At 36.1% G+C, this 24,606-nt stretch overlaps 1 protein-coding gene across 1 annotated transcript; it reads left to right on the forward strand.

The window, feature by feature from the left end:
- The first annotated feature begins 1,994 nt into the window (after positions 1–1,994).
- PCDH10 (protocadherin 10) lies at positions 1,995–21,391 on the forward strand. The gene is made up of 5 exons (XM_063108739.1): positions 1,995–4,622; positions 6,205–6,263; positions 6,803–6,909; positions 14,534–14,839; positions 21,351–21,391. The coding sequence occupies exons 1-5, from the start codon at positions 1,995–1,997 to the stop codon at positions 21,389–21,391; spliced, it is 3,141 nt and encodes a 1,046-aa protein (XP_062964809.1).
- Positions 21,392–24,606: the final 3,215 nt, after the last annotated feature.

The following is a 24,606-nucleotide window of genomic DNA, read 5'->3' on the forward strand; positions in this document are numbered from 1 at the left end:
GAGCATCGTGAATGTGCAAACGTGTGCGCATATACCCGCAACGGCGCACACTCGAGCCCCGCGTGTGCAAAGGCCCCTGCCCGCCACCTCTTCCGCGTTCACGGCCGCCCCACCGTCCTCACCCAATGGGCTGACCCCAGGCTAGGCGGAATCGGTGACCCAGTCTAGCATAGCAGCAGGATCTCCAATTGTCAAAAAAAAAAAACAAAAAAAAAGAAGCAGAAAATAGCCCGCGTTCCCTGCCGCCGCACGGCACTTGGCCGGATGAGGCGCAGGGATATCGAAGGCGCCTTGCAGCGCCGAGCGGTATTCTGTGCCGGTTGCCCCAGAGCCGGGCGTTCGGGTGGCGGGCTTTAAGGCAGAAGCTCAAATGAAACCCCTCAGTTATTGATCAATGCCCTCACAGCTCGAAGCCAGGTCTTCAAGCCAGTTATCTATGTGGTAAGAATTTTGTGGACATACATTTAGGGAGAGCAGAGCAACGTCTAACGCGTGTGCCCGTCTATAGGGCTTTCACCCACATCCCTTAACGTGAATCCCTCCGCTCCCTGCCCCAACTGCTTCCCTCTTATCCATAACCTTAGGTTGACACATGCCATATTATTTCCACTATTCAAATGTACTGCCAATTTCTGCTAGAGTCCGTTAATTAGGTAACCCCTTCTAATTAGTGGCCTCTGTGCAACTTTTCCCCTTCTTGGTGATTTATTTCCATGATCCGTCGCAGGGAAAATACCTTAAAGGAAAAAGAATGTTAGCATCATTGGAAACCCCGCTCCTAGGAGAGGATACCGCCGCTGTTGCTATTATGTTTTCTCATTTGCTGATGCAAACAGGGGAACCTCTCTATTCCCTCCCCATTACCTGCGGCTGGGGACTGGGAACTTTCCGCGGCAGAGTCCCCAGCCAGCGCCTCGGGACCTGCCGGGCTGTTCACGCTCTCACACTCACACTCACCCTGGCCGCCCGGGCCCGGGTTCTGTCCCTCCCTGCCAGGCTGCCCCGTGACGTGTATGTTTGACGTTCAGTTTGGCCAATCAGAGGTAGGTCGGTGGGTAGTGCTCCCCGGTGATTGGTTGGCAGAATGAGGGCGCTGCGCAAAAACAGAGAAGCCGAGCGCTCGGAGCTCAGAAACTGCCAGCCTAGATCACAGAATCGGAGGCTAGAGCAGGAGGAAGGAAGGACTGAAAGGAAAAGAGACAGGTTAGAGGGAAAGAGGCTTGGGAAGGAAACAGCAGAAAAGAAACCGCTCATTACACCTACAGAGAGGCAAGTAACAGTGGCGGTGAGGACGGTGGGAGACAAGACTATGAAAGCCAAAAAATACGAATAGAGGGAAAGAGGAAAAAATGTCAAGAACAACATCCATCCGGAAAAATGAAGAGAATGAAAGTTTTATGCTGCAGAATCGTCCTGTGCTTTTCCGGCACAAAATTCTCTCGCTGTTTTTAAGCCCGTTTGCATTTGCCAGCCGTAGACATTAAGAGGCATGTTCAGCGTTGCCAGCAGCATCTTCTCTTCCTTCTCCTCTTCCTCTTCATCTTCCTCCTCCTCCTCCTTTTCCTCCTCCTCATTCTCCTCCCATCAGCAAGAAGACAAACCGAGGACAGTCTTGAACTACCGAAATTTCCTCTTTGGGATTTGCCAGCGCCGCGTTGCGCCAAGACTGTTGGAATAAAGGACACTGACTATTGTATTATCATTATTTTATTAATTGGTCAGTGGGAAGATTACAGATGAGGAAATGGGACGCCTGTCACCCTTCCTGCGCAAAGATTGAAAAATGAGGCTGGTTTGGGGGAATCTCAAAAATGAAACAAAATAAATACGCTTTTTAAAGACGGAAAGCTGCACAAGCCCTCCACGTCTCTACGTAGCGCACTTTTATTTGTATTTTTCTTTTTGAAAAAAAAAAATTTTTTTTTGAGTAGTGGTGGGGGGAGGTGATTGGGTGGCTGACTGGCTACTGGAAGCTACTTCCTTTCCTTTTGGAGATGATTGTGCTATTATTCTTTGCCCTGCTCTGGATGGTGGAAGGAGTCTTTTCCCAGCTACACTACACGGTACAGGAGGAGCAGGAGCATGGCACTTTCGTAGGAAATATCGCTGAAGATCTGGGCTTGGACATTACAAAACTTTCGGCTCGCAGGTTTCAGACGGTGCCCAACTCTCGGACCCCTTACTTGGACCTCAACCTGGAAACCGGGGTGCTGTACGTGAACGAGAAGATCGACCGCGAGCAAATCTGCAAGCAGAGTCCCTCCTGCGTCTTGCACCTGGAGGTCTTCCTGGAGAACCCCCTGGAGCTGTTCCGGGTGGAGATAGAAGTGCTGGACATTAATGACAATCCCCCCTCTTTCCCGGAGCCGGACCTGACGGTGGAAATCTCTGAAAGCGCCACGCCGGGCACCCGCTTCCCCTTGGAGAGCGCATTCGACCCAGACGTGGGAACCAACTCCTTGCGAGACTACGAGATTACCCCCAACAGCTACTTCTCCCTGGACGTGCAGACCCAAGGGGATGGCAATCGATTTGCCGAGCTGGTGCTGGAGAAGCCACTGGACCGAGAGCAGCAAGCGGTGCACCGCTACGTGCTGACCGCGGTGGACGGTGGAGGAGGGGGAGGAGGAGAAGGTGGGGGAGGCGGCGCGGGAGTGGGCCTGCCCCCCCAGCAGCAGCGCACGGGCACGGCCCTACTCACCATACGAGTGCTGGACTCCAATGACAATGTGCCTGCTTTCGACCAACCCGTCTACACTGTGTCCCTACCAGAGAACTCGCCCCCGGGCACGCTCGTGATCCAGCTCAACGCCACAGACCCAGACGAGGGCCAGAACGGTGAGGTCGTGTACTCCTTCAGCAGCCACATTTCACCCCGGGCGCGGGAGCTCTTCGGACTCTCGCCGCGCACCGGCCGGCTGGAGGTGAGCGGCGAGCTGGACTATGAAGAGAGCCCGGTTTACCAAGTGTATGTGCAAGCCAAGGACCTGGGCCCCAACGCCGTGCCTGCACACTGCAAGGTACTGGTGCGAGTGCTGGATGCTAACGACAACGCGCCGGAGATCAGCTTCAGCACCGTGAAGGAGGCGGTGAGCGAGGGCGCGGCGCCCGGCACGGTGGTGGCCCTGTTCAGCGTCACCGACCGCGATTCAGAGGAGAATGGGCAGGTACAATGCGAGCTGCTAGGGGACGTGCCGTTCCGCCTCAAGTCTTCCTTCAAGAATTACTACACCATCGTGACCGAGGCCCCCCTGGACCGAGAGGCGGGGGACTCCTACACCCTGACCGTGGTGGCCCGGGACCGGGGCGAACCAGCACTCTCTACTAGTAAGTCGATCCAGGTACACGTGTCGGATGTGAACGACAACGCTCCGCGCTTCAGCCAGCCGGTCTATGATGTGTATGTGACCGAGAACAACGTGCCGGGCGCCTACATCTACGCGGTGAGCGCCACAGACCGCGATGAGGGCGCCAACGCCCAGCTAGCCTACTCTATCTTGGAATGCCAGATCCAGGGCATGAGCGTCTTCACCTACGTGTCCATCAACTCTGAGAACGGCTACTTGTACGCCCTGCGTTCTTTCGACTACGAGCAGCTGAAAGACTTCAGCTTTCAGGTAGAAGCCCGGGACGCCGGCAGCCCCCAGGCTCTGGCGGGCAATGCCACCGTCAACATCCTCATAGTGGATCAGAACGACAACGCCCCTGCTATCGTGGCGCCTCTACCGGGGCGCAACGGGACTCCGTCGCGCGAGGTGCTGCCCCGCTCGGCAGAGCCGGGTTACCTGCTCACCCGTGTGGCCGCGGTGGACGCAGACGACGGTGAGAACGCTCGGCTCACCTACAGCATCGTGCGGGGCAACGAAATGAACCTCTTCCGCATGGACTGGCGCACCGGGGAGCTCCGCACAGCGCGCCGGGTGCCGACCAAGCGCGACCCCCAGCGGCCTTATGAGCTTGTGATCGAGGTGCGCGACCACGGGCAGCCGCCCCTGTCCTCCACGGCCACCCTGGTGGTTCAGCTGGTGGATGGCGCCGTGGAGCCCCAGGGCGGGGGCGGGGGCGGAGGAGGAGGGTCAGGGGAGCACCAGCGCCCCAGCCGCTCTGGCAGCGGGGAAACCTCGCTAGACCTCACCCTCATCCTCATCATCGCACTGGGCTCGGTGTCTTTCATCTTCCTGCTGGCCATGATCGTGCTGGCAGTGCGTTGCCAGAAAGAGAAGAAACTTAACATCTACACGTGTCTGGCCAGCGATTGCTGCCTCTGCTGCTGCTGCTGCGGCGGTGGGGGTTCGACCTGCTGCGGCCGCCAAGCCCGGGCGCGCAAGAAGAAACTCAGCAAGTCGGACATCATGCTGGTGCAGAGCTCCAATGTACCCAGTAACCCGGCCCAGGTGCCGGTGGAGGAGTCTGGGGCCTTTGGCTCCCACCACCACAGCCAGAATTACTGCTACCAGGTCTGCCTGACCCCGGAGTCCGCCAAGACCGACCTGATGTTCCTTAAACCCTGCAGCCCATCGCGAAGTACGGACACTGAGCACAACCCCTGCGGGGCCATCGTCACTGGATACACCGACCAGCAGCCCGACATCATCTCAAACGGAAGCATTTTGTCCAACGAGGTAAGGCTGAAGCGAAAGGACCACCATCTCTCATCTCCTCCATCCGAAAGCCTCCTCTAGCCCGGCCCTTGTATCTCTGGTGCACTATGTATTATTTTTAGGGTATTGGCTTGTTTGTATAGTTGTGGGGGTGGGGATGGAGGTCACCCTCTCACTTCTTTTCGCGTGTAACCTAACTTTCGCGTTGTTCCTAATTCTCTGCGTGCCACTCCTCCACATTTATTTTCATTCCCTCCTCTTGGTGCTTTGTCACTTTGGAGCTTCCTCACACCCTCGCCCATCTTTCCTTTAAAACCTTAATCCCCTGTCAGTGCTTTCTCTTCTCGGAAACCTGGGAGTAAAAAGGAAAGTGCGCGGAGGGAGAGGGAAATGTGGAAGAGGGATTTTCTAGCATTGGCAAAGGTCTTTTTCTCTCTGCGTCTGTCTAAGGCGTTAATAAAGTCAATTCTATTTTGCTTTGTTTATCGATGATGCTTTCAATCGCGTGTACAAGTAAGCTATAGATTGTTTAACTTTACACAGTTGTCTAAACTCGAATGCATGTTTTAGTGAACAAGTTATCAGATTCTTGTCCTGTGAATTCGGGTTGCAAAAAGCCTTCAGTTCTGCTCTGGACAGCATTTACCGACGCTTTTGAAGCCGAACGCCCACACAGTGTGAATTTGAATGAAATTGCTTTGGCACAAACCCCTGTTAAGAGTAAACCAACGAAAGGCTTAAACAACTGTTGTCTTAAATATATCTTTTAGCTAACAATCACCTTCTTGCCACTGTTTTTGATAAATCACTGCTGTTGGCTTTCTTCATCAAAGAATTTGGCTTGTCAATTTAGTTTTCCTTTTAAAAAATGGAGAAGTGGCAAAGTTGGGGTTGGGTAAGAACAGAGTTGGTTTGTGTAAAAAAAAGTTTGGACCTGAAAAGGCGTGTGGGTGGTGGAGGCGGGAAGGAGAATGCCCTCCCCAGGGCCTTTGGAAGGGGAAAAGATTGGGGGAAGGGGGCGGCGGGAAGGATGACGAACTCCTTTCTTGGCAGGTTACTTTTATTTGAGTCTTAGATATTATTAATTGACTTTCATGAATATTTGTACAGCTCATTTGTATCTTAACTACATTTTGAAAATAAACAACAAAATAATTCCATAAAATATCCAAACTTTTTGCTTATTGAGCGTGCTGTTTTTCTTGTGTCAACCAGTATGCACCTAAACACTTTTTTAGGCCATTGAAAGACTGCAGAGTATAAGGAGGTTGGCTCTGTTACAAACAAGTTTATGAGCCCTAGCTATGAGGTCATTTGCGTTCTCTAAGAAAACATATTTAAAGTTGGCCACTTGTTTTCTTTCTTTCTTTCTTTCTTTCTTTTTTTTAACTTTGCAACTTACTGAAATATGGATTCAGGTGTCTCTGCATATCTCCCCCGCCCTACCCAGCAATCACCAGGTTGAGGTCTTAGAAGAACTTGGAAATTCATAAAAAAATGTACACAATTTCTTAAGCTAGATATAGGTTCTAACCTCAAAAGCAAACATTAGTTAAACCCTTAGCATCCAAATGCTTTTGATTTTTTTTTTTTTTCCCCCTAGACTAAACACCAGCGAGCAGAGCTCAGCTATCTAGTTGACAGACCTCGCCGAGTTAACAGGTATGGACTTTTTCCCCCCTAGCTTGCTGTATGGACAATTTACTACCTAGAAAAGTAGGAGATAGGTATATTATTTGATATTGAAATATAGAATGTATATATTACTTCCGACTAGGGCAGGACATAAGTACCGATTATATTATGTTTCCCAGATAATACTTAGAGTGTATTTCATTTATAAACAAGTTACAAAATATATTGGAATATTTTGTCAGTTTATACTCCCACATGGCTTCTGATAATCTTCCTAATTTTTCCAGATGTATATTTACATCTGTTTTATGAAAATGTTATAAACATATACTTAGCTACAATCATTGAATAATGCTTAAACTTTACGTGCCTTAAGTGTTCAAATTGACTGTTAACACTCAATTTTTAAAGAGTTAGACTTAGATTATGAAAACTAGCTTCATACAGACATAAACCAAGAGGTCTATGAATGTGCAGCACCATCTGTGACCATATGGTGGCAGAAGAATGTTTTCTGTGTTTCTTCACCTTTTTTATTCTAATATTTGCATTTTTTGTGCTTCTAGTTCTGCATTCCAGGAAGCCGACATAGTAAGCTCTAAGGACAGTGGTCACGGAGACAGTGAACAGGGAGACAGTGATCATGATGCCACCAACAGAGGCCAGTCAGCTGGTAAGTGTGATCAAAGGGCAATCTAAATGCTGACTTTTATAGTTTTGTTTTTGCTTTTGTTTTTAATAAATCTAGCTAATTTTCTGTAAGTTTAATGCTAGTAACTCTACAGAAAAATAGTGTCATCCTATGTTGATAATTATTTACAAAGAGTGTTATGTTCCTTTGGAGAGTTAAGGTTAGAAATTCACTGTCGAATTGTTAGAATAAGAAATACTATCTTCTTTAAGTAATGTTCCTTAATGGAATTATAATGCATACAAAAAGCCATAATCTCTCATCTGGGCCAGTCCCCAGTCTTCAGTCAATTAAGGTATTATTAGACTTGTTTATGGATGAGGTAACTGAAAATGAATAAAATTGATTGACCTGCACAAGGTCACAAGAGGATAAATTGATGATTGAAGACTAGAATCCAAATTTCTTGCTCTCCAGAGCAACGCATTTTACACACCACCAAGTGTCGAATGAGAGAAGGAATGATGATTAAAAGTCATGAATAGACTGAAAGCAGGGTTTCCAATCTTGGGTCTTTGGGCTTCATGACATTAGTAAACATGTGATATTGTATATTTTCTGATGCATCCTAGGTTTCCTCATATTTTCCATAGGGTCTTTGTCTTTGAACCATCAACACTTGCTTGACATCTGAGTGTATTTGTATATGGACTTAATTATAGTCACTGATGGTGGTTGCAATAGGATATATACTTTTTACTATATTTTTCTCTATATAAATTTAATATTTAAATTTTATAATATCCTAATAACTCTAATTACTAATACTAAAAGAAAATCTTACAAGAGAAATAAAATACATACCTTAAAATGAAAATAATAATTTCATAAACTTCTGGTTTTCTACTTCATTTGGATTTCTTCTATTAAGGATGCTTGTTGAATTTTTTACTTTTACTATCTAGTTTTGTGTTTATTTGATGCATGAGGAAATATAAAGACTAGTCAACTTTTATAACTTCTAATAAAGTCTGTCATTTGAGTAACTCTGGGTTCATCTTGGCTCACTTACGATTTGACCTTTATTTCGGTTGATAATATAACCATGGAGTAATAGGGTTCTTATTTTCAAGGTAACATTAGTCTTCGAGTGCACCGGTTTCTTAATGTACTTGATGGACCTCTGAATGGTGCTGAGGCAGTGTGTCAAAGGGCAGTATACACCCCATGGTGGCCTGGCGGCAGTGGTTGCTACAAGCCTCTCACGTGGCTAATATGGGCTGTGTCTGTGGCTGCCTTAGCCTTGGGAAACCCAAGGCAGGAGGAAGGGAAAAAAGGCTGCTCAAGGGTCTCTTTATATTGCTGCAAGTCATTAATATGCAGACCTAATGAGACTTGAGAACTGCCAAGAATCCCCGGAGGTCCCTGCCCCTTGCGGGCCTTCACGCTAAGCGAACAGAGCATCTATTTAGTGTCTGGGAACCTGACAACAAACCAGATCTTGCCAGAAGTTTATATGAGAGTACAAAGTCCCTTTCATTTTTGCTTTATATATGGCATATGATTTATTGTTATCTTTAAAAACCATACATGTAGAATTGCTTGTTCTGATTCTTTTTTTGCAATTTCTAATTTAACAGTAAGCCTTTTAAAACTTTTAAAACTAAATGTTTTAATACACAAAAAAGAGTGCTACATGTTTCTATGGATGCATTTTATTCCTTTCCCACCTACCTACCCCCCTTTGTTTTTTCTGTAGCACTCCAGTCTCAATGAACATTTCAATTAGCTTAGTCCCTCAGACATAATGAGCGGTAATAACCCAACAGAAGAAAGAGAAACCAATAAACATCTGCAAAAAGGGCTACATTTGCAAAATAGATGAGAATGTATTCTTATCAATGCATCCTCCAAGTAGCTATTTTCTTTCACAGGCACTTAGGGTTGCCATTTTGGTAATATTTCTTTCAAATTATTTGAGATGTTAAAGCATTTAAAGGAATTTCAAAATGCTAAAATGTGTTCTAGAAAACATTTTTAAAAAGCAAGGCAGTTTTTATTTTTCTTTATATCAAAACAGTTAAGTGTTTTCTTATACTTATCTTTCTGTTAGTTCTCAAACATATAAAAGTGTTACAGAATTACCAATCCATTTATATATTTCATTAGTGTCACAGGGCAGCTACAACATACAGGGCACAATAATAGCTGTTTTAGGATTGTAATAAATCACTTATATTTAGAAGTAATTGCACCTTTGTGCACTGAATTGCAATCAGATTTAATATGTCTAATTTTATTGTAAGAATGATATTGAAGTGTTTTCTTAAGTATAAAAACCTTAAATGCAAAAAATTAAAATATATTTATTTAATGACTTTTTTCAGTTCATACTTATGCTGTGTACTATAAACCTCACACCAAGTAGCTAGAATATTTCCACAAACTTAAGCTCATTTCTCATAAATCTGTTTTATTTCTTTGCAAAGCCAGGTATTAATCATTTTCCAGTTTTGCAAAATTAGGTAATATTATTTATAACACAACAATTTCCAAGTTTAGGATATGAAAAAAAAAATTCATACTAATAAGCCAATTCCACTTAACTTTTTTTGGTGGGGGGGCAGGGGGAGTTAGATTATAAAGGAAAAATAACACTGGAAAGATAAACATTCTGAATTTTCTTTTTCAGTTTGTACCTTGTTCCTTACTGTATTATATACAATGTTTAGTTTAGCGTTTCACCTGCTTAGACTTTCTAACTTTTACTTTATTTCCACTTCCTTTTTCTATCTTAGCATTACCTTGTAATTACTTATTTAGATATGCCTTCTATTTATTCTTTTCTGAATAGTTTTGTTTTTTGTTCTTTATTTCCCTCCCCCACCTCCCTTCTTGCTTTTCTTCTTCCTAAGCCATTTGCAGTCACCAATCTTGCTCACTGAAGGGCTTTAAACACGGAGGCAGCTGCACAGAGAATCACATAAGCTTTTTCAGTTTTCCACTGCACCTGGCTCCATGTGTGAAATTCTTCAGCTTGACCACTGCTCTGTGGCACTTTCTTTCTGTAGCCTTGTCAAGGTGCTTTCTGTTTTTTTCAGTGCACTATTGATGTATTGGTTTGATATGGCAGAAGTCCAAGGAGACGTGGTGAAAGCATGCATAAACCATCACGAGGAAAAACTGATTAATCACAGCTTAAAGATCCAAGAAGGGATTTTTAAAATTCATATTTTCAATTTTATTTATTATCTTATTAGATTAAAAGATACTTTTTCTATTTTACAATATGGGTACATTTTTAGTTGTATGTTCTTAAACATTTTTAATATTTTTAGAAGTATTTTTAGGGAAATCTGTTCACTTGTGAGTTGTTTTTTTTATTTCCCTCATTTGTTAAATATCTACACTGTGAATAATACTAGGATGAATTATAAATTTGTTTTTAATACCTTGTGCTTTTAAAAAAATTATGTCGAAGAAGAGAACCCTGATAAGTGATTGAATTACTTGTAGACTTTACCTGAAAATTGTCAAATTTCTCTTCTTCTAAATATTTTTTCAGTTATAAGGGAACATATCTTTAAAATGTTTAATGCTCTTAACTAAGTGATATGAGATTTATACATCATATATGGTCAAAACTTAACCATAAATTTAATAAGCACAGTGACTTAAATTGTCAGCATTTTCAAGTTAGTAGATAAAGTATATCATTGTATACATTAAGCCATTGCACTACTGCAATATCAGCAACAAAAGTTTTGGTTTATCATAAAATACAAAAATATCCCTTTTCCTACTCCAATAAGGATTTAGATATTGGGAAATTGACTTTTGGCTTTATAAATAAAATAAATTCACACCATGTTTACAAGAGTTCGTTCAGGTTTCTGGTGAATCTCTGAGCTACAACTTGATAATGTGGGGAGATTCATAATTGAAAAAATGTGCAAGACAAAATATTGAGGGAAAGGGAAGACAAATATAAACATTTTTAAGATGATAGGTATGGTGAAATTTTTGATCTGCATATTTTGATTTTTTCATTAGTAAACTATGTTGATAAATATCTGCCCCAAAGCCATATTTTCCTATAATCTATGGCAATTTTTGTAGTTACAATTAGTGTCTCTTGGTTTTTCATTGTTAAGTAGTTAAAGGAAGAATGGAAATTTCCTCAGAAAATAAAGTGTTCTGATTTTCTTTAAAATTAATTTATCGTATTTGGAAAAAAAAATTTTATGAAGGCTTCTTATGTGAAAAAAAGTGCACATAGTTTTGTATTATATGTATATCAGAAAATAGCATAAATTGAATACAATTCTAATATTTTTGAAATCACAATTTGTTCTCAATGGAAATACCCACTGCCTCTCACTATAAGGGACAAGTTACTTGCCAGTTGAAAAATATGTGTTTTAAAATTTGTCTAAATATATCTTTCCATAACAGGCAGTCTATCACATCAGCTGTCATGCCTTGCAGAATAGACTATTTCTGAAAAGTGGAAAAAATCAATAATTAGAAAAAGAGATTGCAAGTAAAAAATATATGTTAAAACATTTCTCAGAAATTACCAAAATTAAAAAAATGAGGTTTGACCTATATTTTTCTGTTATACAAATCCCACAGGTACTATAGTAAGGGCATTTGAATGAGAAGAAAAAGAAATATGGATAAACTTATTAACCCTTGAACCTTCAATTTGAGTTATTAAAAAATTGTAATAGTCATGTGAAAGTTTTGCATTTTAATATATCACAAATATCTGGCATCTCTGTGTATCATGCAGTCATTTATCACAACAAAACATAAATGTATCTGTGCTTATTCAGTAATTAAATTTAATATGTTTAATGGGACTAGAGATAAGTGATAAAAAATAAAATGTTAGTTACACATTGACTCCATTAGGTGAGGGCTAGTAATGGGATAGATTTATTTGGCTCTCAAACTATATATCTAATTGACAAATGAAAAAAATTCACTTAAAATTAATTTTTATGTTACTTATTTGAAGTTTATTGATTTACTACTTTTGTTATATTTTTATTTTTACTTCTTTGTCTGATATCTCATGAGAAATAGGTACACTTGTCATCAATAAAACTGGTAAAACATTCATACACGATTTGAACACCTAACTTTTCCTTCTAGATATATAAAGCTGTATATTATTATGAAGGGAATTCCACTTTAAAAGGATCAATTCATAAATTTATTAAGAACATTGTTTACTTTTTTTTTCCCTTTTGTTAAGTGACATTGTTCTTTCAATGAAAAACATTTCTTCCCTCGTTTTTTTTTTGTTATGCACATGCTATATTTTTCTGATACAGATTCTCAAATTATGCAAACTTCTATATCATCTAGAGGAATTTTAACTAGTCTCTAATAATTAAGAAAAGCAGAAACACCATATTCTTGAAAAAGAAAAAAATGGCCCCAACCATATATAAACTATGCATAGAAATAATTTCTACCAAAAGTACCTTTTAATATTGTTAACATACTAGTTTAAAACTTTTTTGCGTGAAATTTCCATATAAGAGTTGGACATAGGTGCGGAAAAACGTGAAAGATTATGTATGGTCTTATTTGACATATTTATCAGTCATGTGAAGAGAAATTCCGTTAACTACAAATTTTGAGTTAGTATCCATCTTTATCAGGATTCAATAAAACAATTCTATCTTAATATTTGAATGTAATTCCATCAGCTCTTCAAATTCGATATAATTTAAATTTATTTAAAAATAATTAAATAATTGCTTATAATAATTTTACCGTTAAAGATAGTTTCTTCTATGAAAAAAAGTCTTTCCCCACATCACATTATTAAATAGGCAGGACTTGATAGTACAGTGTGTCAAAATATATATCTCCTTTCTGGTTTTGTAGCCTCTACCTATCTAGTATGTAAACATGTATCAGAGACCTTCTCCTTACTTTTTTCTTTTTCTTTATACATATCTTCTTGCAGAAACAGAATAAAGGATTGGGCTTCTTTGGTATCTAGTGAAACATTTACGCGTTTTACATGCCGTTCTTAGTCTGATTTCTTAATCTCAGTTTCATCTCACGTTTTCATTCCTCAACAGTTCACTGATCAGTAATTTATTTCCACGTTTATTCATGGCAATTATCAATAGAATGTTATAATCAAAGCAGACTTAGCATTATGTATAGTTTAATTTAAAATTAAAAAGTCATGATATATGGTATGAGTAACATATTATAAGAAGCTTGGTGTTATTTCTTTAAAAATTATTTATGTAATTGACAGTTCTTAACTCCAAAATACTTGTGAATAACCTAGAGGGTTCATAATTTTGAAATATTATTTTGTTTATTTTATATATACAAATAGTAACATATACACAAATATTTACATATACACATGTAAATCAATATATAACCAAATCTTCAGGAATATAAAAACTAAAACTTGCTCAAGAGTGCAAATCACTTGTGATATTTATAAAAGTAACAATCAAGTATGTTCATTACATAAATATTACTCTGTTGTTTAGAAAAAAAAACCCTAGTTTTTTCTAGGCTAGACATGCATTTAAGAGTTTCTTCCATACAGACTAATCATACTTTGGTTATTTCAAATCGATTCTGTTTTTAAACATGTTCAATAAATGTGCTACTATTTTTTTTAAATGCTATTTTTGTTTATGTCTTGTTTTTCTGTGTAATGCTATATATTAAAATTAATATCAAATAATGTTCTATAGTGCTTAAAAATTCTTATGGTTTTCTTAAGAAACTGAATAAGCTTTCTTGATCACAATCAGATAATATTTAGAAGTCTCACAAATTTAAGGAAGACAACGAAATTTGAAGTTGTCATTTGAAATCTTGTTATTATACATTTAGTAAGCAAACAGTTCTATGTTGACTAGGACAAGTGCTCCAATATAGAACAAGTAATAAGGTATTTGTCAATAGTATCTGCAGTTGATTCGCACTGCATTCAGTTACCTTGGTTTTACTAATTACAGTCATTTGTTCTGGGTTTGTCTAATGTCGTAAATGATAAGTGGTTTGCAGTAATACGGACTACCAGAGTATCATTGAGAAATACCTTTAGGAAGTTGTTTCCTGGAACCACTGAAAGCATGCTTTTGGCTGCTGGTGAAATCTTGCTGCATTCTTGTAATTTCCAGGTTTATCAATGTGTATGTCATACTTCTCTTGAATTGCATTTTCTGTATAATATTCAGATTTCATAATCTAATTATTATTGTTAGTGCTTGGCATATTCTATTTTTGTCTCTAAGAAAAAAATGTCAAATGACTTATCATTAGGGATTATAGATTATGAAGACTTTACGTATGGTTTTCTCTGTTATGATTCCTTTCCTATTCACTAGTTCCTAGTCATTTAAATAGTTTAGGGCCAACATTTTTCCCCCAATACTCAGAGTAGTTTAGAAACATCTATCTCAGAGCCCGCTTTACATTTGATAATTATCTTCTCTTCTTAAAGTGATGAACATAATGACACAAAGAGATTTTTGATTCCTGTCTGGTTAAGAAAAATTTGTGGGCACCTTCATCCATCACTCTTTATGCTACCTCTAATCTTTCACAACTAAGTATCTGGTTATGTGGATGAAGACTCCGTCTGTAGTTTCTTTTTTTCTGCTTATAGGCATGGATCTCTTCTCCAACTGCACTGAGGAATGTAAAGCACTGGGCCACTCAGATCGGTGCTGGATGCCTTCTTTTGTCCCTTCTGATGGACGCCAGGCTGCCGATTATCGCAGCAATCTCCATGTTCCCGGCATGGACTCTGTTCCAGACACTGAGGTGTTTGAAACTCCAGAAGCCCAGCCTGGGGCAGAGAGGTCTTTCTCCACCTTCGGCAAAGAGAAGGCCCTTCACAGCACGCTGGAGAGGAAGGAGCTGGATGGACTGCTGTCTAATACCCGAGCGCCTTACAAACCACCATATTTGAGTAAGTATTACACCAAAGGATGTATGAAAGTATTCCCTTTGAGGAAATAAATTTCAACAGTCCATTCTTCTTGGTAAAAATAGAGTTCAGGTTGCTTTTAGAAACAAGGATAAAAGTGACTTTTGGATGCAGGCAGCACTTGGGTATGGAAAAGTGAATTTACTTAACAGAAAGATAGGTTCCTGTGTTAGGACATTTGCGTTGGCAACACTAAAACACTGATTTTGCTTTTATTGAAGAAAACATTTTTTGAACGTCCTTCATATTTCCTTCGAATATTGCACTTTCGCTTACTTGATTTCTGTGTGTTTTGAAGGGTTAAATTAAGTTGGAAGAACTTACCTCTTGACACTTGAGTCACTAAGAGATCTCATTTTCTTATTGATACCAGCATTATTGCTTAATCATCCTTTTACCATGCAATTTTAAACACCTCAAACCAATTCCAGAAAGCAGTGTAGGCATCATTTTAACCATTCAAGATGATTTAGTAATATGTTGGTTTGGATTCAAGTCTCTGATCAGAATTAGAGGAACTCATCGATGGAATCATATCAGTACAGCAATATTCTTCATTTATTGAAAATAATAGGTTCTTCTAACATTGAGACATTGATAATTATACTCAGCTCTTTCAATATTGAGATCATATTCTCTAAGTGAATTATTTGATACAATCATTGTGAACAATAAAGATGCTTTGAGAGTCTGTAATATATTTCCTTTGAGGATCTTGGTAATGAAATTATCCCACTTATTCTCTGCTAGGTAGGAATCTTTTCCTTTTAGTGAATGGATAAATATTACTGACAATTCAATCAATGTCTTGGTCAAACCACATAAATAACATTTGAAAAAAGGTAAAACTCATAACAACTCAATCAAATGACTTTTGTCTTATATAGCAAATCCATTGTACATGATGTTTTCTTTCATCTTCTAGTGCAAAAATATAGAATCATAAGCTAGAAACAAAGGATGAGACAGATTGTAGAAGTATCATTTCTTTTATGACTGATGAAATGGAAAGGAAAAAAACAATTTAAACCTTAAAGGAAAGAAAAAAAAACCAGAAGAACATATATCTTAGCCCTTATGAATCTACTATATGAAAGGCATGGACTGAATTCATTGAGGCCATGGCTAATAATCTGGACATTGATTGTGAGAATACGCAAGTGTCATATGAAAAATTAGTGGGTATTTCATCAGATGTATACATTGTGATGACAACAGTGATCAAATGCTGTTTTATGAAGGACTGAGTTTAGCTTTTCAAATTATTTTAACTCCAATACCCTATGATGAAGTACTTTATCACTTCGGAACCAAATAATTTTGTCTCCCTATAAATCATTGATAGGTGTTTTGCTTTATATTTTAAAGTTATGATATACAATTACTTAAAAAAAGAAAAAAAGACAAGCACTGAGATGTCTAAGATGTAATTTGGATGCTAAAGGCCTAAAGTTTAACTCACACATCTACACGTACTAGTGAATTTAAGTAGCCTGAAATCAAATTTTAATAAGTGATGACTATGATGTGGTCTTTAGCTCTTAAATTGAATTCTGGATTTAAAATTTTACTTATTTTTGGAAGCAAAACTTTTCTAAATTTTAAACAGCATGTTTAACCATAGTTTCACTTCAACTTAGATACCTTATAGAAATGCATTATCAGTTATTTCAAGGCAGAAAGAGAACTGGCATATTATTTAGAGTAATTAAAATTTGTATTTTTATAAATACAAATATTTGATTTTAGCATATATTGACAAAAAAATCTACTCCAAATATAGTGGAAAATCAATTTGCCTTCTTTTGCTCTGAGTACTAATCTTGGTGAAATTACACTTGCATATAGAACTGAAATTTTAAACATCTACAAATGTCTTTTCTGCACTGATTAGTTTTTCTTTTTTTTAATTTAGAGAATCACAGCAATAATTTTCATTAAGAAAATATTAATGCCACAGATATTTTAATACAAATGTCTCTACTTTTAAGAATCTAGTATTTTCATTTAGAAACCTGACTTCAGGATCATGAAATTCATTAGCAATTATGTGTGTTGGTAAAAATCAAAGAATGCAAGCATTATTTTACCAAAAAAAAAAAAAAAAAGTTGATTTGTTTGTATATTATTCACATATATGTGTTAGAATAAATTAGATTTTAATAAAAGTTTCTTTTTCTTTATCTGTTTCAGCCAGCTCACACTCCTCAGAATTTAGGGTTTGAGTTGAAGTGTGACCTGGATGGAAAATTAGCAGAAAAATAGCTATTTTCTTGTTTTACTTATGCTCTTCTTAGTTCTTCATACAACTTTATCACGACTTTAAACTTTTTTTTTTAAATAAGCTTCTAGTGTTTAATATCATCCAAGATTCATACAGTTATCTTTAAATTTATATCATGGCTCTACTCAGTAGGCATGTTCAATTTTATGATTAATCTAATAATACACACTATAAATCAAAACTATTCCTGCCCCTCCCCCATTCATATGGTGGTAGTTTTTAGTACTTGTGTTGTTTATCATCAAGAATGGAAATATTCTCATCTAAATTAAAAAGCAAGTCCCTTATGTAATTAGAAAAGCTAAAAATTGACACTAATTACTTGCTTTTAATCAGAATGTTTAAGTAATTATTGAGGTTGCAGCTTTTCTTTTGCTAAACATGCATTTAGTTTTTTAATGAACATAATGTACATTTTGATGTTCAGAAAAGTAGCTGTGTATTTAGTTTTTTTGTAAATCTAAAAAAGCCTAACAAAGTGAAATGGTAATATTTATATAATGACAGGGAACTTCTGATATGCTTAAAAATACAAATGAGATCATTGTCTGTACCAAGAACTTTCCATTTCTATACCTCTTACTGCTAAAGTTAAAATTAAATACTGTAAGATACCAACTTTTACACAGAACTAGGTATATATGCACGTGTTAAAAAATATGCTTTTGGTTTTTACAAAAATGCCTAAATACAGTCATGTTTTCTTCTTTTTGTAATATATAAGAAAAGATCCATGAAGAGTAGACATAATGCATTTAATAAAATGAAACTTATTTTTTTAAATGAGGAGTAATTTTGAACACATCAATTAATGCTTTTCAAGTTAGTCTTAAGTATTTTATGAGTTTGCTTTCTCTTATTTTTGTTATAATGTTATAGTTTGCTAATACTTGATAGGGAGCAAAGGGATACACTGAAAGATTGAGAAAATAAATTTAAACATGTAGAATATGGTCATATATTCAAAACAATATATTTAGATTTACTTGAAGATGTTAATTTATTTTAGCTTAGTTTTACCTATAATTTTTACAGTATTTAAAAAATACTAAAATGCCACTTTAACTTTAATAAAATTAATAATTTCTTTCAGCACTTTAAAGAATATTAAGATAAAACAAAATATTTTCAGAAGGTTTAAAATAACATTGCATTTCTATCATGAAGATTTCAAGGATTTGTTTAGAATTTTACACATCTTATTTAAAACAATTTAGTCTTTCAAACGACCTAGTAAATTACATATAAAACAATCTGGATAGTCTCTGCAAATAACAAGCATAAAATTAATTTCAGTTCAAGAATATAACTGATAAAAGCTACATTATTAATATAATTTACAGAAACTCCAGTAGTTAAAACAATACACTCATATTTTTTGTAGTCATTCTCGCTTATGATTTTGACTTTATACTTTGATTGTCTGTAAGATTTTTGTCAGTGAATGAGTATGTCTTTTAGTTTCAATCAGCCTATACAACACAGTTAAAAAGAAATAAGGATTTATTTTGTAAGATGTTGGTTTCTAAGCATAACCAATCCCTGAAAACGGAAGACAGTCGTGAGATAAATAATCAATGATTTCATCTAAAATATATTTCTGAAAATCCTTTTTTCAAGTGTCATACGATAATAAATTATATTGAACAAAGTAAAAAACTACATTAACACAATGACTTGTTAATTTTCTAAATCCATAGGATTTTCTAGAATTGTAGGACTAGAGGGAACCATTTATTGAATATGTCACGATCCATCCTGCCTTCATATTATACAAAATTTAGACTAGTCTGTGTACACCAGAAAAAAATCACTTTGGCTGTGAGCCCTTTTGAAATTTTAACTCTACTAACCCACAACAAAGGAAAGATGTGAAATTTTGGAACATTGCCTTTAAAACATTACTGACACTTTGCCTAGACATCTTTAAAGTAAACCTCATTTGGGGAAAATTCTTCTAGTCATCTATATTATGTCTATGAGCACTTCAAGTTTTGTGCTGACTGGAATTGTAACATGTTTTGTTTAGTAACATTTCTTTCATTCCTTCGTTATCTCTGTCTGCCTCCTGTGAGTTTTCATAATTTGGTGAACTCAATAGTGTGGTAAGAGCATATATAGAATTCAAAATAAGACGTTTGGTACATATAACCCTTATGTTTACCTACCCCCCCACCCCCACCCTGTGAAGTGTTTTCTCGGGGATTTGTGTATTCCTCCAATGTCATAAATATAGCATCACCATCCACTGTTAAAAAGTCCACAAATAAGTATTTACCTAAGGCCTTTTTAGCATTTCTGTCACATAGGCCCATACATTACTAAATGAATGGGCATCTTTTTTAGGATTTTTTTTGCTACTAGATATGTTAACCTGTTCACTTTTCCTAAAAGTTGTGCTACTTATTTATAATTTATTTCTGAGGTTTTATTGTTCTCCAACTACTCTTCATATACATCTATATTTGTGAACCTAATTCTCTCACTTTTTTAGTTTATCTCTCTGTGATTAATCTCTGGTATTAGAATTATACTAATCATTCTTTTTTTTATTAAATTCCTTTACTCAGGAATTGTGAATATATTTCTCATAATCAAAATAGTTTACACACCTCAACTGAGTGAGCAGGAAACAAATGATAACTCAGAACCAGAAGAAAAACTCTACTCCTGTTCATACTCTCTATATTATCTACTGTTAGAATTTAATATTCATTGAATTTTATTATATTCTATGTCTCTGGAAGATTGTAATGTATTCACAGTTCATATCATTACTGCAGTTAACTGATGCAGCAATTGACCTATAACATTAAATAAATTATTTTGTTTCCTCTTCTTGTTGGGTAGTGGTTTATCTCAATTAATATAATTTAAAGTGAAAGCTATAAAAATCCTTCTGAGGTGCAGATGCAAGGGTACTTCAAAAAAGCAGTTCATTTTATATCTGTACATCTGGCCATTTCTGTAGGCAATTTGCCTTTTACTTATTGAGACATCAGAGCTTCTTCATGACTTTTTTCATTTTATTTAAAATTTGTACGTTTGGTTGATTTGGAACTAGTTAATATCCAAGAAGTATCTGTTCTCCTTGTAGAAGAATGGTTGTATATTTTCATTTTTCAACATACTTATTATCTTTATAATTCTCTGCAATATTTAAAGTGCCATTGTAATATTACATCAAACTGAATTAACTTCATTTTGATGACATGATCTGTGGTTTACCTACACCTTCATATTCTAAAAACATAACTTACATGACCATTAAGTACTATTTTTTGCAAGTACTTTCTCACAATTTATTAACATGGCTAAAATCTGCTTCTGCTCTGCTGTGTTTCCCCCCCCCCCGCCCCCTTGGTATAATTACTATCTTAACATCTTTAGACTCATTACCTAGCTATGAATATTACAAATGCTAAATAATTATGTTATGAAAAATGAACAAATGAGTGAATGGACATTTTTTAACATACCCATATTTTGTTTAATGCTGTCATCATTCACTCATTCATTTATGCACAGGTCTGCACACAAATAGTTTTTGGTATCTCTAAGCAAGCTTTCTTCTTTTATTTCAAAATTTTTGCTATGTTTTAAATTAGTTATTTTCTCTGGCTAATACCTACAGATTTTTTGTGAGGGGAAGTAGAATTTGAACTAACTCAAGATATTGAAATGCACCTAAACTGCGTGTTTTGTAAAATATGATGGAATTTTTCAGTACTTTGAGATTCTAAGATTCTTTTGATTTGTTCTAAGAACTTATTTCATATTCTAAAAAGTTCCATTGTTCATATTTTTTAGCTCTCTTGGAATTTTAACTATGCAATTTTCTTACCCAGTCTGTGAGACCATCTTACTTTTATATACTTTATTTACTAGCAACTAGTAGGTAGCTTCCTTTGCTTTAGTTACTTTTTTCCTTATATAATTTCCATGCAGGAGTTATTTATTTGCATATTCTTAATTATGTTTTTGAGTTCACAGATATATGGTTAAAATATATAAAATACTGTGCTTTAAATGTATTTGGAGAAAACTTAATTGATAAAAGTTATTTATATTTTTATTTAATATCTTACAGTTGTTCAGTCTGAGTCTTCATCTGTTATTGAAAGCAATTGATTTCATGCATACTTTGCATTTTATTGAGTTAACATTTAGCACATTAATATTATTTGTATACCTTATTTTATGTTACAGATCATTTCCATCATCTTTCTTATTTTGTAAATTGGAAGTAAACCCATGTAAGCATTTGTCCATCATATGAGCCTGACAAAAGAAGATTATCAATTAAAATATAAATAGAATTATTCAATGAAAAGGAATATCTACTTCGAAGTTTTTTTCCCCTTCTTATCACAATGAAGATTTATGACTCAAAAATTAAATGCATTAAATTATGAAGATATTGTAAATAGTCTGAAATATATAAATTCAATTGCCTTTAAATATAATTAAACATTATTCAACACTCGATATGCCAGACTTTTCTTGGATGAGTCTGTGTCTTTTGAAATCCTTCGAGTAAGAGTTAGATAACTTCATTTAAATAATATAGCTTGGAAACTGTTTCAGACTGTGAGATTCATTGTTCAAGATTAAATATAACTAAATGAAGACTAAACTCAGCACAGTCTGTGTGACTTTAATGATTTCTATAGCACAGCAAAATCTTTGAAGTGTTATATTGGGGACCAATAAGACTTTCTATTCACTGCAAAGCTTGATCCACTTCAGTTTAGATGGAGTGAGAGTAGGAGATTCGAAAACATTGAATACCAAAATGTAATTTACATACCAAAGGACATGGATAGAAACAAATTGTAAGCTAGAAATTTTGCAGATAAAAATCAGGATTTTATTTCTGATTCTATAATTGATACATTATATGAAACTATATGTATTCATTATGTATGTTAAATAGCAAGGCACTTACCCTATTCTTTCTCTTAGAGATACATTTCTTTTACCTGTATGAATTGGAGAGACAATATTTAAACTTAATTTTGATAAAGTGTCTATATATGTTCAATAGAATGTTAATCTAAGTTATCAATGATAGCTTTAAGTCATTTAGTTTAACAAATGATTATAAATTTATTTTCTATATTCTAGTTTAACGATTCAGTTGTACAGATACACTCATATACATATATGTCCCACATGGTAGCATTATATTTTTAATCAGTTAAATTTAATTTTTAACTATATCCATCAATTGCCAGAGAAACAACAGACCATGATTATGTTTAACACCAGAGTAAATTTATTTAACTAATGGCTACTTCATTATCAGAAGCTGTTAACATGAGAATGGTGCTTATTGAGAAACAAGTACATGATACCATTCCTTTTAGCCTGGTCCTTTACTTTTTAAGGTAATGGTTGTACTTTTTGAGGACCAATTCACAATGATTAAATGTAGCAAAATTAACCACAACAGTGTAGAAGAAATAGGTTTCTGATTCCAGTTTTTATGTATTATGAGGAAGGCATTATTTTCAACTGCTAGTAAAAATGTTGTAATCAGCAGAGCTTTTTCCCAATTTTAAGACTGGCATTTTAAGACTGGCCAGAATCTTACACAAGATTACAAACTAAAAAATTGGCTTTAGTCTATCATCAAGTGTTTTAAGGCCCATATATTTACCAATAATTATATTTGGGCTCAAAATTAGAAGATAGTTACTACTTTATTCCATAAAAGCATATTCATAAATATTTTGGTCATAATTTTGAGATGTATCTTTAAAAAAGACCTAAGCATAGAACTAATACAAGTAAAATCAATATCAAATGTATATTTTCTGGTTTATATTTTGAGTCACCTTACATAGAGAAATAGTCAGGGTAGAGGGGTTCTTCTCTTACATCTAACTAAATATATCATTCAGTTTGTTTCTTAAAGTGTGACACATAGTAGAAAGTTCTGAGTCAAAAATGGCAACAGCAGAAAAAGTAGATATAATAAAGTTGCCTTGCTGATATACACCTGATGGTGTATGTAAGCTAAAATGTTTCACATGCAGGTTTAATCTGAATGGTGGTAGGAACAGGTCCATAGATATGAGAGTTAATGTGATACTTTGACAATTGCATACTGTTTGTGTAAGAAATGTATAGAAAATCTGGAGGCTGACCTGAAAAATTAATATTAAATTCCTGTACATTTTTTCACAATTAATAAACCTGATTTCAGACTAATCATCTTGATCGTCAATAGCAGGCAGTTTTGAGATTTGCTTTTAGAATTACTTATTGGATGATTACATTGGAAGTCATGAAATCTAGGTAAGTGTTGGTAGCTATTTTCTGATTCTTGACTTACTCCAATCTTTCTGATAAAAACAACAGTAATAGAGGACAATATCCAGAATCTAGAGAGTTCTGCGAAGTTATATTCTTAAACATTTTCAAATTCACAAATTTTTAGTAGATCATTATTTATATTTACAATTAATTTGCTTGATTCATGATTGAAATAAGCTTTACAGATAGCAACTGATTTTTTAAAAATCTTTTTATCAAGGTATAATATGCATATATAAAAATACAAAAATGATAAATATATAACTCAAGAAATTTTCACAAAATGAGCACAGCTGTGTAATCAGTGACAAAAACATTCCCACGTACTGTGTCCGGTAGCCAAAATATTACTAGTATCTCAAGAAGTACAGTATTCTGTCCACTTCCAGTTACTACTGTTCCAGGGGTTACTACTACCCTGGTGTCCAACCAAAGATTAGTTTTTCTGGGTTTTAAACTTTAAAAAATTGGTATAAATGAAATAATGGAGTATGTTTAAGGTCCACTAAAATTTAATGGTTGGTTAACTCTCTGATAATATAGAGAAAATCATCAGCACAGCCTACTATATCCAGGGTAAAAGCTAAAAAGACAATTTCTTAGTGTGTGTTCTTTTTGAATATGTTTCTCTTACTGTCTTTGGAGTTCTCTTCATGTCTAGTCTATCAGAAACACTCAATATGAGGGTGCTTCAAAAAGTTCATGGAAATTTGTATTGGACTTTATATCTTGATTGACACATAATCTTCTGTTATCTCTGTTTTTTGTTTTCTTTTGTTTTTTCTCATTGGTTTTTATTTATTATTATTTATTATTATGAATATTCATGAAATACAAAGCTAATTGTCACTCCTCATGCCCATGATATGAGGGCCAGATTCCTATTGGCAGCATACCCATTACCAGAAATTACTTTTGTACCTTGTGTCCCCCATCCAGTTATCCCCCAACCTCCCTCGTCCTCACCTCCCCCCACCCACTCCACTTTGTAGCCCTAGGAATGTTCCCTCCCTCTGCAAGTCCAGTGTACTACTATGGTCTGTCTTTTCTTCCTTCTTTCTCTCTTAGTTCCCGCATATGAGTGAGCAAATGCGGTATTTATCCAAGTGGTTTTTATAGAAGCAAATATTTAAGTATGTTGACT

This window comes from Cynocephalus volans, chromosome 9, assembly GCF_027409185.1.
Source record: "Cynocephalus volans isolate mCynVol1 chromosome 9, mCynVol1.pri, whole genome shotgun sequence".
NCBI classification, from domain to species: Eukaryota; Metazoa; Chordata; class Mammalia; order Dermoptera; family Cynocephalidae; genus Cynocephalus; species Cynocephalus volans.

What these genes read in the sequence shown, in the direction of transcription:
- PCDH10 (XM_063108739.1), top strand. Translation starts at nt 1,995, where the DNA reads ATGATTGTGCTATTATTCTTTGCCCTGCTCTGGATGGTGGAAGGAGTC. An exon ending in GAAGCATTTTGTCCAACGAG is followed by an intron (nt 4,623 to 6,204) that starts GTAAGGCTGAAG and finishes TTTTCCCCCTAG; the next exon opens with ACTAAACACCAGCGAGCAGA. An exon ending in TTACAAACCACCATATTTGA is followed by an intron (nt 14,840 to 21,350) that starts GTAAGTATTACA and finishes TTTATGTTACAG; the next exon opens with ATCATTTCCATCATCTTTCT.